Source organism: Ranitomeya imitator, chromosome 3 (assembly GCF_032444005.1).
Source record: "Ranitomeya imitator isolate aRanImi1 chromosome 3, aRanImi1.pri, whole genome shotgun sequence".
Lineage (NCBI taxonomy): Eukaryota > Metazoa > Chordata > Amphibia > Anura > Dendrobatidae > Ranitomeya > Ranitomeya imitator.
In genome coordinates this window covers 838,981,162-838,994,502 of record NC_091284.1, presented here as the reverse complement: position 1 = coordinate 838,994,502, position 13,341 = coordinate 838,981,162, and the positions used below count along the sequence as shown (strand labels likewise).

The 13,341-nt window shown below is 48.6% G+C and overlaps 1 protein-coding gene across 2 annotated transcripts in view; it reads left to right on the top strand.

The window, feature by feature from the left end:
• LOC138671414 (uncharacterized) overlaps window positions 1-13,341 on the top strand; it is a 38,498-nt gene that overhangs the window by 15,052 nt on the left and 10,105 nt on the right. Inside the window, exon 1 of one of the 2 annotated variants that reach the window (XM_069759573.1) lies at window positions 11,250-11,621. The exons of the other annotated variant lie outside the window; for it this stretch is intronic. Coding sequence (XP_069615674.1) covers window positions 11,298-11,621 — 324 coding nt within the window. The 5' untranslated portion in view covers window positions 11,250-11,297. Of the gene's footprint in view, window positions 1-11,249; window positions 11,622-13,341 lie in introns of those variants that run through there. 2 annotated transcript variants of the gene reach the window in all.

The window sequence follows — 13,341 nt, the reverse complement described above, 5'->3', positions numbered from 1 at the left end:
GTTACATATAACCTTTTGAAGATGCCAAATCCTGGGTTATGCAAGTCAAGTGACCTGAGTGTTTTGGCTTCTTGTTCTGGGAGGGTTCCTCCACTCCCTTACAGGCCTGGTTTTTCTCTGTGGGAGCGAGGAGGCCTCTGAAGATAGTGTGATACCAGCCTTAATTAGTGCCTGAGTTCCTTCTTCTAGGGACCGGCAGGTATAGAGTTGGGATTTGTATGTGAAGATGAGGGCGAATGGGAAGCCCCACCTGTATTTGACCTGGGCCTCCTGTAGAGAGGTCGTAATTGACCTGAGGGCCCTTCTCCTGGCCAGTGTGGTGGGCGCAATGTCTGCATAAATGTGCACTGAGTCTGGCAGGCCGGGTAAGATAGGATGGTTTCTAGCCGCCAGCAAGATCTGATCACGGGTCTCCTCGTAATGCATCTTTAATATTACATCTCTGGGCATATCATTAAATCGTGGCTTGCCCAGTGCCCTGTGTATTCTTGTAATATGAAGTAGGGATGGGTCCAGGTCAGGTAGAAGGGCCGTAAAGAGGGCTGCTGCTGTATCTTTGAGGGCAACAACATGTTCAGGAAGACCTCTGATCCGTATGTTGCTCCTTCTGGATCTATTCTCATAGTCCTCACATCTTAATTCTAGCTCAGTGATGCGGTCAGTATGCAGCTTGAGAGTTTCCTGATCATCCTCCAGCGCATCTGAGACGACATCCATTTTTTCCTCCAAGTTGTTTGTGCGCTGCGCTAGATCTTGCAACTGGGAAGAGATACCCTGCATAGCGGTGGTAAGTTCCTCTCTAAAGGTCTCCTGCAGTGATCTCGTGAGGGCAGCCGTTGAGATCATCGCTTCCGATTGTGGGGGAATGTCATCCTGCTCTGTGCTCCCATCGCCATGAGTTGCAGAGGCTGGTGGGGGATTAGTTACTGCAGCCATTTTGGAAGGGGTGCTGCTCATAAGGAGATCTGAAATGGTGCGGCCCGCTGGCTGTGTCGCGCTTCCCTTTTTTGGCATTGCGGATCGTCCCACTCTTAAAGGCGTTCTGTCCCCGGGGAGGGAGAATTTTTACTGCGCTCCGGTCGCTGGAGAGGGTTTAATGGGGTCCGTCGGGCAGCAGAGCTCAGCACAACATGTCTGTCATTGCCGTACTCCGCACATGCGCCCCATCAATAGGGTTTTATCTCCTAACTCGCTTCACTTAGTTGCGGGATGAGTTGTATACCGGGGGTAGCGGTGTAGTCCGAGAGCTACTGTTACGGTGTTAAGTGTGGTCAGCCCCAGTTACGACTTTGCAGTCTGCTGCTTTCTGCTGTTTAACAATACCGCGTTCCCAGGACGTCAATAGGGCCTGAGATGTGGAATATGGAGCGTGGGAGCGCCGGGGTTAATCAGTGTTGGAGCAGAGCAGCCTGTTGCTGCTTTTTTAAGCTGTGTGCAATTTTGTTGCTTGGTTACACTCTGTATCCCTCCGCCCTGTATATAGTGCGAGGTGCCTCCTGGGAGTAAAAAATAGTGCAGGGGTATGACTTGGGCTGCTGGTCCCTCTGCTCTTCACTGCACACTAATTGCCGGGGTTCCAATGCAGGTGAGACTACCACGCTGTTGTTAGTTAGTTGGCAGCGTTAGGTAGTGCAGGCGCGCAGCTAGGAGTGCGTGTCCTTCCGCCCTGCACACAGTGCTGCTGGTGGGACGTTTTGGAGATGTAAGCAGTGCAGGGGAATGACTGGAGCTGCGGATCCCTCCGCCCTGCACTAGACGTCGGCTGCTGATGAAGCTGAGCGGCCGGAACTTTTTCGCCTCTTTTTGACTATGTGCCGGCTGTATGGGAGTGCAGGTGTGTGGCCGGAATTAAGATCCCTCCGCCCTGCACAGAGTAATGAGCTCCGCTGTTAAAGTGCGGCCAGAACCACTCCACCGCTGCCACTTGTAGTGATGTATGCTTCCGCCCCTGATTTTAAGCTTTCCCACTTGTGTGCCTCCTATGGTGGGGAAGAAGGGGGATCGCTGGGGATATGTAGCACAAATAAAGTTGCCCCGCAGGCTGAATTTAGTGGCACACTATCTGTAGCTGTGCCTTTTAGATCTGTGCTGTTGCAGGGACTATTTTTTCCCCTATGCAGCTGCTCTGTATGAGCGATCCTGTGCTCTAAAGAGTGTCTGGTTTGGGGGGGAAAAAAGAGTGGTGCCTCTCCTGAATGTGCCTCTGGGGGTCCCCTGATGGATTGGGATGAGGTTCACAGTACCTTGGGGTCCGTTTGGCAAGTCTCTGTTTCTTTTTCTCCTCACGTTGGAGTGTGTGAGGTATATCCCTCCGCCTCTCTCACACACAGGTGTCCTTTCGTTTAAAGTTAATTATATCCACAGTTGAGGTTAAAAATCTTCTGGAACCTGCTTCCAGCAGGTCTAGGTTCCCTTAGGAAAGTCTCCCGATGTAAGAATCCGGGTTAAATGTCCGATTTTTGTCGATTATTCTCTGGTTTAGAGGGAGCTCAGGGTTCCTGCTTCCTACCACATCAGCGCTCCACGCATCCCCCCCTTGGATATCTTTTTGTATCCCTTTCCTGTTTTATACAGTTCAACTACCTTTTCCTGTAGATCCGTTGACAATTGTTTTGCTTTCCTCATAATCACAATCCAGAAATGTCAGTGGCTGGATGAAAGATGCAAGAGTCTGTCTGGATCCCAGAAACTCACTCAGCTTTTATGCACACACTGATTACAGGCACGCAGGTCACAGGTGAGGATGTTACCTTTAGTAGCAAGTCACACCCATTTGTGTCAACTTCTGTGCATGTTATCAGGCCAAAATCACCAGGGGATGTGAACTTTTGATTAGAGTCATTTGGATGTTTTGGGTTGTCGTTATGATTCATAAAGAGAAAACACAGTAGTCTGACAATAAATGGCTTCACCCAACCACTAACCATGAGTGGAGGAAAGTTTTGGTGTTATCATTCATATTCTCTGAAAAGAGGACAAGAAAGCAAAAATTCTGTCGGGGTGTGTAAACTTTTGATCACACCTGTATGTGGAACAATGCCTCTAATTACACCATCCATGAAAAAGTCTTTAGTATATGTGGATCACAGTAGTGTATAGAGACATATTCACATGGTTAACCATTAAAAGGGTCAAGTGTATATTGAAAGATATATATATATATATATATATATATATATATGTGGCCCGAGTCGAACACATCGGGTATTCTAGAGTACGCATGTCCACGTAGTATATTGGCCAGTCACGTAGTATATTGGCCAGTCACGTAGTATATTGGCCAGTCACGTAGTATATTGGCCAGCCACGTAGTATATTGCCCAGTCACGTAGTATATTGGCCAGTCACGTAGTATATTGGCCAGCCACGTAGTATATTGCCCAGTCACGTAGTATATTGGCCAGCCACGTAGTATATTGGCCAGCCACGTAGTATATTGCCCAGTCACGTAGTATATTGCCCAGTCACGTAGTATATTGCCCAGTCACGTAGTATATTGCCCAGTCACGTAGTATATTGCCCAGTCACGTAGTATATTGCCCAGTCACGTAGTATATTGCCCAGTCACGTAGTATATTGCCCAGCCACGTAGTATATTGCCCAGCCACGTAGTATATTGCCCAGCCACGTAGTATATTGCCCAGTCACGTAGTATATTGCCCAGTCACGTAGTATATTGGCCAGCCACGTAGTATATTGGCCAGCCACGTAGTATATTGCCCAGCCACGTAGTATATTGCCCAGCCACGTAGTATATTGCCCAGTCACGTAGTATATTGCCCAGTCACGTAGTATATTGCCCAGTCATGTATGTAACAGGTTAAAAAAGAGTTAAAATAAAAAATAAACATATACTCACCTTTCGAGGGCCCCTTGTAGTTCTGTCGCCTGTGTGCGGTGCAGGCGGTAGCTTCCGGTCCCAGGGTTGGTATGAGCGCAGGACCTGTGATGATTTCGCGGTCACATGACCGTGACGCCATGGAAGGTCCTTCTCGCATACCATCCTTGCCACCGGAACCTGCCGCTTGCACTGCCGAGGAAAGGACGCAACGTTGGAGGGTGAAAATAACGTTTTTTTAAATTATTATTTGTAACATTAGATCTTTTTACTATTGATGCCGCATACGCATCATCAATAGTAAAAAGTTGGTCACACAGGGTTAATAGCTGTATTAATGGAGTGCGTTACACCGCGGTCCATTAACACTGGCATTAACCCTGTATGAGGGCTGACTGGAGGGGAGTACGGAGCAGGCACTGACTGCGGGGAGGAAGAAGCGGCCATTTTTCCGCCGGTCTGTGCCGGTCGCTGATTGGTCGTGGCTGTTTTGCCGCAACCAATCAGCGATTTGGATTTCCATGACATACAGAGGCCGCGACCAATGAATATCCGTGACACAGACAGACAGAAGTGACCCTTGGACAATTATGTAGTAGTGAATATATATATATATATATATATATATATATATATATATATATATTACACACACACACACACACACACACACACACACACACATACATTAGTAGAAGTATAGATCATCTTGCCAAATTCTTAGGGAAAGTCAGTCACTCAGACCTTCTACAACCCCGACGCGCGTTTCGCTTCTATAATACGCCATGCTTTCTCAATGGGCGGTATAACGGCGCTCCCACACGGGACCTTTTGTATCCCAGCAACCGATCGAGGTCACGTGATTGGATTGCTCAGGTGTTGGCCATGCAGATGTACCATGAGCACATGTGGCGTCTCCACACAGCAAGTGAGCAGTCCGATCACATGACCTCATGTGACCGATTGATCAGGATACAAAAGGCCCTGTGTGGGAGCATCGTTATACCTCCCCTTGAGAAAGCATGGCGTAGTGAAAGGAACCTGTCACCAGTTTTGTGACACAGCAACTAAAAATATTACTTTATTCAGCGTCTGACTCCTCTTGTAAACTCCTGAAAAACCTTTTTAATTTTTCCCTCACTGTATGATAATCTTTTCAGTCCTGTCCGATGGGCATGGTTTCGGGCCTCTACTTCCCACTGCGGGCAAAGCTGAAAAACAGAGGTGTCATGCGCCGACATATGTACTTCCGGCTCATGTACCCGAACTTGTTTGTGTACGCTCAGCGACCATGGCTCTTTCTAAAGGGTGTGAGATCTTCCTTTAATCCACTCATAACCTAATAAGCCTTTTCCTGTCTCTCTGTCTATGCACATGACACATCCTTGTTCAGTCACCTGGGCATAAAGAGGACTCCTTGCTTTTTAATTAAGGCTAGGTTCACATCACATTAGTGCCATCTGTTTTGTCCGGCAATTCTGATTACTTCAACTGCACATACAGAGCTCTCAGCTGCAGTTTCCTGGAATTCTAAGCCACTCTTCCTCCCCCCCCCCGCCCTGCTAGATAGATGTAATGTGAGACCAGCGTGTTAGCAACATTTACTGTAAGCGCTGTCCCCCCCGCGTGTGGTGCTGAAGCCGGTATTCATCCCTTCTTCCCAGCAGCGTTCGCTGGAGAGAAGGAATGAATAATTTTTTTTTTTCCTTTCTTTTCCCTTAAAAGTAAAGTTTGTGCGCACCCCCCCCCACCCCCCCCTTCCCCGCTTGCCGGGAAATACTCACCGACACCCAGCTCCAGCGATGTCTCCTCTCAGCGCCGGCAGCAGGCCCTGTGTGAGCGGTCACGTGGTCCCGCTCATTACAGTGAGGAATATGTTCATATGCCTGTGCAGCCGCTGAGAGGAGACATCACTGGTGCTGGGTGTCGGTGAGTATTTCCTGGCAAGCGGGGAAGGGGGGGGGGGGGGCGCACAGGGGATGGGAGGCGGGAGGGGATGCACAAACTTTATTTTTAAGGGAAAAGAAAAAAAAGATTATTCATTCCTTCTCTCCAGCGAACGCTGCTGGGAAGAAGGGATGAATACAGGCTTCATCACCGCACGCAGGGGACAGCGCTTAACTGTAGCGCTGTCTCCTGCACGGTCCGTGTGGTCCTCAGTCAGCACACGGGCGGCACACGGCTGCCGCACGTGTGCCACACTGATGTGCTACGTAAGCACACGGACACGGATAATTCCGGTACCGATTTCTCCAGTACTGGAATTATCTGGACGTGTGGGACAGGCCTTAGGTAATTCTGACAAATGAAAAAAAATGAGCTTGTTTGCTGAATCGATCAACCACTACCCAGATTCAACCACTACCCAGATTTCCTCAGCTGTCACTCAGACAATTTCCCAACGGTTTGCTAGCCTGAGGACGACTTGGGCAATTTTTGAGAAAATGCCCAGAGAGACCACAGTACAGAGAGTCCAAGATCTGGTCTATGTATTCTGTCCACATGAAGACTGGCAACTGTAACCTCCAATGGCTCCTCCGGTAAATGGACCTGCTCCGGGGAAGTATAACGGGCAGCCTACTGTTCATGTCTCTCACGGATTCTGCGGGCCATTTGTATGGCCTGGGTCATGGCCTCTGCCAGAGAACAGGGGTGTCATGAAGGAACAGAGTATACTTGAGAGTTTCAGAAAGGCCTTTGTCGAACTGACATGAGAGCTGCGTCATTCCATAGAACTTCATTTGCCATTGCTGGAAATCAGTACAGTAGTCGGCAGCTGTGTGACCCACCTGTGCCAGGTCCATGATCTTGGCCTCAGGGACCTGGATCCTGTTAGGTTCGTCATATATCAGACCTAAACTGTCAAAAAAGGAGTCAACAGAAAACCGTTCTGAGGCATGTGAGGACAAGGAAAATGCCCAGGTCTGAGGACTCCCTCACAGTAGGGACGTTATTCCCACCCTCTGGAGCTTCTCTGGTGCCGACTGGGAGTGGAGGGTAAAATATAACCTACAGCTCTCCCTAAATACCCTAAACTGGTCTTTCTCGGACCAAAAATTATATCAGGGAGGACATTCAGGTTTGGGAGAGACCAACTGTACATCAGAGGGTACTGACGTCACAGCCACTGTCTGCAGTGGGGACTTATGGGGTTCTTCATCAAATTAACTATCTGACCCTGCAACTGACACTGTGATTCCAGACTATGGCATTCCCGAAGTCATCTGCGTCAAATTCGCCACCTGGTCACAGAGCGAACAGGTTCCACACTGGCAAAAAACAAAAATGTATTGGCCAAACTTAATAGGATGCTAAGTCACTTCTCATGGACAAGCCGTGAGGCAGTATAGTTAGGAGTCTGAAGTCAAAAGCCAGGAGGGTATATCATAAACAGCATGAAGAGACAAAGGCGTAGTCATGTAGCGGTCCAAGGTCAAAATACCAGGAGGATAGCGGATCAGAGCAGAAGGGGTTAAACAGACGGATGGTCAGAACAAGGTTCAAGGTGTGGCACGGAAAGATCAAAAGACAGGACTCAAAAGGCAAACCACACGGTAACTGAATATACGTCTGGTAGGTCTGTGAGTTAGATTCCAGTTAAGGAGCCTGGCAATAACCTGGGACAATGAACACCTGGAGACAGCCCAGCACCTCCCAGTCTTACATTGGATGGCAGAGCTGTCAATAAACACACTGACAGGTCAGCACGCCCCTCCACCAGACTGCACGACTGAGCTGTCAATCAAGGCACTGACAGCTTTAAGGTACCGTTACACTAAACGACTTACCAACGTTCACGACCTGCGATACGACCTGGCCATGATCGTTGGTAAGTCGTTGTGTGGTCGCTGGGGAGCGGTCACACAGACATCTCTCTCCAGCGACCAATGATCAGGGGAATGACTTCGGCATCGTTGAAACTGTCTTCAACGATGCCGAAGTCCCCGGGTAACCAGGGTAAACATCGGGTTACTAAGTGCAGGGCCGCGCTTAGTAACCCAATATTTACCCTGGTTACCATTGTAAAAGTTAAAAAAAAAAAAAAAAAAAACAGTACATACTCACATTCCGATGTCTGTCACGTCCCCCGCCGTAAGCTTCCCGCACTGACTGTGTCAGTGCCGGTCGTAAAGCAGAGCACAGCGGTTTACGTCACCGCTGTGCTCTGCTTTACGGCCGGCGCTGACAGTCAATGCAGGGAAGCTGACGGCGGGGGACATGACAGACATCAGAATGTGAGTATGTACTGTTTTTTTTTTTTTTTTACTTTTACAATGGTAACCAGGGTAAATATCGGGTTACTAAGTGCGGCCCTGCGCTTAGTAACCCGATATTAACCCTGGTTACAAGTGACAGCGGGTGATCAGCAACCAAAAAAAGGTCCTGATCATTCCCCAACGACCAACGATCTCCCAGCAGGGGCCTGATTGTTGGTCGCTGTCACACATAACGAGATCGTTAGCGGGATCGTTGCTACGTCACAAAAAGCGTGACGTTGCAACGATATTGTTAACAAAATCGTGATGTGTGAAGGTACCTTTAGCACACCCCTGCACCAGACTGGATGACTGAGCTGTCAATCAGAAACTGCATCCCAGACACTCAGAGGGGTGGAACTCTGACATATCTACCACAAGAATATCAATAAAAAAAGTTCTCACGAGTTATGGTTCTGGGGGCGTGGCTAGCCGCAGAAGAAGCAGGACGCACATTCCCTGAGCTCCTCGTATTGCAGATATAATCTGCTTAATCTCTTTATCTAGAGACGCAATCTGCTCGTTTTAAAAGCTCCACACACCTGCCTGCAGGACCCGGCCACTTATTTAGACCATATTGGCCATATTTGTGAGAGCGGGCAAGAGGAACATCGGAGGCCTACTTGCAGACCTGAAGCCGGTGACGGCGCGTGGCTCCCTGGTGCCGACGTGAGGAGGAAGAGACTGCCGGGGGAAGATTGGCGCTTAGGCGCGCGTGCAGCAGCTTTCCTGCCCTCCCTATCCTCCATCGCTGCAGCGGCCCCCTGCTATACCCGCACCGGCTAGAAGGATGGCGCCTGGGACAGAGGCGATCAGCGGCAAACACCGTCGGAAGTGGGGTCCCTCAGGTAACCCCTCGGTGAGGGGCACACGCACTTGCGGCATCCTCGGTGGAGTGGTCCCTGCGGCACCTGGCTGTGAGGCGCCGGAAGCCGGCGAAGCGGTGCCAGACAGATCCGGAGCGCTGAAGTCAGGTGCTCCCCTGACCTGGAGCCCGGACTGCACATTCAGAGGCGACCCGCAGAGAGGACACACCGGCATCTGCGGCCTGCGGACCTTGGGCTTGCCTCACGGAGCGGGCCTAGAACAACCACAGGGGGCAGTCAGCTGGTGTCTCGTCCCTGGGAGGCCCGACAGGCGGCACGAGGTGAACACTTATAGAGAGAGCGCTGCGGGCACTCTGAAATCCCTGCTGGGGAAACCCTGAAGACTGCACCTCACTAAAGAGGGAGGAAAAGAAGGTAGGACTGTTATATGCGGGTTAAGGGAGCCCCTAGGGCACCCACCATTGCACCGTCAGCGCTGATTGTTTTCCCGCCAGTGAGAGGGTGGACGCCATCTTGGGGACGGGGCTCCTCATAGAGAAGCACCATTTCAGGGCAGGAATACCCAAGACACCCGGCACCCCTGCATATTGCTTTGCCTGTCATCCTTGCTGCAGAAGCGGTGCAGACACCCTACCATTACCCTTTACTGGGCTATCATTGTGCCTTATCTACTTTATTATCAGAAAAAGAACTTCAGCTCACCACATAACAAGCTTACAATTTATAAGTCCAGACCTCTGGCGACACCTAGTGCTGGAATTGTGCATAACATCTAGAGGCTCCTTTTTCTGGACCTGGACATTATATATGCCCCACTAACTTCAAGATCATAACTAATGCACCTCGGAGGGGGCTTGCTGATGGAGGGCTTTGTCTGATGTGGCGACCGCTGCGCCCCCATGCTCCCCTGAACACTACCATGGACAATTAATAGCAGCAGACATTTATGGGTAAAACTAGGAAGACTTCTGGGCAATCCGCAAGCTTACACAAGGAACCTCATATAGAGGACATGGAACGTTTCTTAAACCAGCCACCTCAAACAAGGAACACCAGATCAGCAATGTCGCAAACACCGCACAAAAATAGTTCCTCCCCAAAGGAGCCACAGACCTCACAGATCTCTCCTAAAAAAACAACAGACAACAGTGGGGGAGATGGAGACTTGCCGGAGGACACGAATATAACTGAACTGAGTAAATACATTAAAGCTCTTCCAACTAAAACGGATCTGGAAAGTTTTGCGTGCAGGCTTGAGAACTCGTACAAAAAAGAGATACATAATTTACAGACAGAATTCACATCGCGCATAGAAGATGTAGAAAAGACTCAGGAGAATATCTCACAGGAACTTCAGGCACACAGAGAAATTTTAATGGACCACACCATGAAACTGGAGGAAATGTCATCTGGCCTTGAGGATCTGGAGAATCGCAATAGGCGTAACAATATCCGTATACGTGGCCTACCAGAATCTGTCAGTCCTCAGGACCTAGACCGTACAGTTCAGAGAATATTTCTGGACATTCTCGGCAACCATGGAGACAACACCATCGAGTTCGACAGGATCCATAGATCCCTTGGTCCTAAACCCACGTCTGAGGCGCGCCCTAGAGATGTCATCTGCAGGGTGCATTATTTCAGAATTAAGGAGGCCATCATGATGGCATCTAGGAAAAAGGGACCGCTCCAGTTTGAAGGTCATCCAATCTTACTCCTATCAGACTTATCCAGGCGCACTCTATTCCTGCGCAAAGCTCTGAAGCCCTTGCTGGAAGCTCTCAAGGAAAGAGATATCCCCTACAGGTGGGGGTTCCCTTTTCAATTAACAGCATTCAAAGGTGGCAAAAGCGCATACTTCCGCCGGATTGGGGACCTGGCTAACTTTCTAGGAACATTTGAACTCCCACTAATAGATCTCCCAGATTGGCCTCTGGCTCCGACACTTCCAGATGCTCCTCCAAGGTGGCTCAAGGTTCCACGTTCCAAGAATCGTCATGCCAACGAAGGCTCCTCAGATCCCCCATGAAGCTTTTCCCTCTTCATTTGTTCCATTTTCTTCTTAGTTTCAACCAGTTTCTATTCATTGTTGCAATATGCTCAGATACTCTGCTGCAGCTGTGTGGTCCCATGAACACTTATTGTTAGTAGGCCGAGTCTCCTGGCGGGACGGTTTGTCCCACAGCGGGCTCGCCTTGGAGGTTTGATCCTATTCTTTGAGCACCTGGGCGCGTGGTGTCTTGCCTGTCATCGGTGAATTCATCCCCCCCTCCCCCTTTTTTTTTTTTTTCTTTTCTTTTCCTCTCCGTGTTCTCTGATGGCATGCGGGACATCTCGCTGGTGCAAGGACAATTATCCTGTTTAACTAGACGTTACATGTTTGCAAATTCTCGTTTATGGGACTTACCAAGTTCGTGGGGGTTGGGGGGATCGGTATCTCCCTTGGCTTCCCTTATCCACTTAAGGTGCTCGGGTGAAGGGAGGAGACTTCTCCTTCTCCATTCTTTTGCCCTAAATATACAGATGCATAATCTGACCTGGTGCGTCAATCCTAACGCACCTTCTTTTATGTTTTCCATGTTCTATTATTTCTTCTCTACCCCGCCTTTTTCCCTTCCCTCCTACTGTCTCTTCCCTACTACCTCTGGCTGTCGCGTGTTCTGGCGGATGGGGCGCATGGTACTGCGGAATGGCATAAAGGTATTTGATAATGGATGAAATTAAATTTTGCTCCTTCAACGTTAAGGGGCTAAATATACCTGAAAAAAGACGGCGGGTCCTATTTGATAGCCACAAACAGAGGGTCTCTGTGCTACTGCTCCAAGAGACACATTTCAAATCTGGTGTGTTGCCACATTGTACCACAAAAAATTACCCTAAATGGTATCATAGCTCAAACCCATTTTCAAAATCAAAAGGTGTCTCAATAGCCTTTCACAAATCCTTTGTGCCTGAGATCTTAGACTCACAAATTGACAAAAACGGCAGATATATCTTCCTACTCATCACATGGGCGGCACATAAACTTGTAATCGCTAACGTATATTTCCCAAACCAAGGGCAACAGAAGTTTGGAGCCGAATGCAAAAGACGTCTCGAGGAGTTTGCTGGTTCCTCTCCTGTGATACTTGGGGGCGACTTTAATATTCCTATGAACCCTGCGGTGGATGTCTCTTCGGGTAAGTCTTCATATCCTACATCTTCTATTAACAAAATAAGATTCCAGCTGCGCAGCATGAGACTGGTAGATGTCTGGAGGGTTCTTAACCCAACAACTAAGGACTATAGCTTCTTCTCAAAAATACATAACACTTACAGCAGAATAGACTATTTCTTCATAACACATAAGTTGCTCGACATGCAGGTAAAGGCGGACGTGGGGTCGATATTGTGGTCAGATCACGCTCCTATTTACCTAACAATCTCACTTCATTCTGCCTCGAGACCAGGTTTCTCCTGGCGTCTGAATGAAAATCTGCTACAGGATCCCATATGTAAATCCAAGATTGATCAATCACAGATTTCTTGACTGACCACGAGGAAGACACCACGTCCCCCACTGTAAAATGGGAGGCCTTGAAAAGTGTAATAAGAGGCGTCCTCATCTCCCATGGCGCGAGGTTAAAAAAAGAAAGAGCGGCGGAAATACTTAGCTTAACAGAACAAATCCACCAATTAGAAAACAAACACAAACGAGACCTTGAGGCCAGCACATTTGCTAGGCTCTCCTCGGCCAGACAAAAACTGCTATCTATAATAGACCAAAAATCTAAATGCCTCAGAGAAAGACTCAAGAGCCGCTTCTACCAGCTCGGCAATAAAAGTGGTAGACTCTTGGCCAGAGCCCTCAATCAACGTAATCCCAACACTTACATCCCTTTTATTAAAAACAAAGAGGGGAAGAAAGTGTTTAACACCAAAGATATTCTTTCTAACTTCAGCGAATACTACAAATCTCTATATAACATAGCGGGACACTATAAAGAGGCTCCACTACATTCTCTCCGTAATAAAATCAAATCATATTTACAGGAACATAAACTACCCACTCTGCGTGAAGGTGATCTACTTGATCTTGAAAGGGAATTCTCAGTGGAGGAGGTGAAACCATTAGCGCTTTGAAACAGGGCAAGAGCCCGGGCCCCGATGGATTCTCAGCAGGCTTCTACAAGTCGTTCAACACTCTGCTCAGTCCAATACTTCTGAAGGCTTGTAATTTTGTCTCTCTTGGGGGCTCGTTCCCTACACAGGCACTCATCGCTCACATAACAGTTCTCCCTAAGCCTGGCAAGGACCCTTCTACGTGCGATAATTACCGCCCGATCTCTTTAATAAATCTGGATATTAAAATATATGCAAAAATGTTAGCCAATAGATTATGCCCCCTTTTACCAAAACTAATAAACCAGGACCAGGTGGG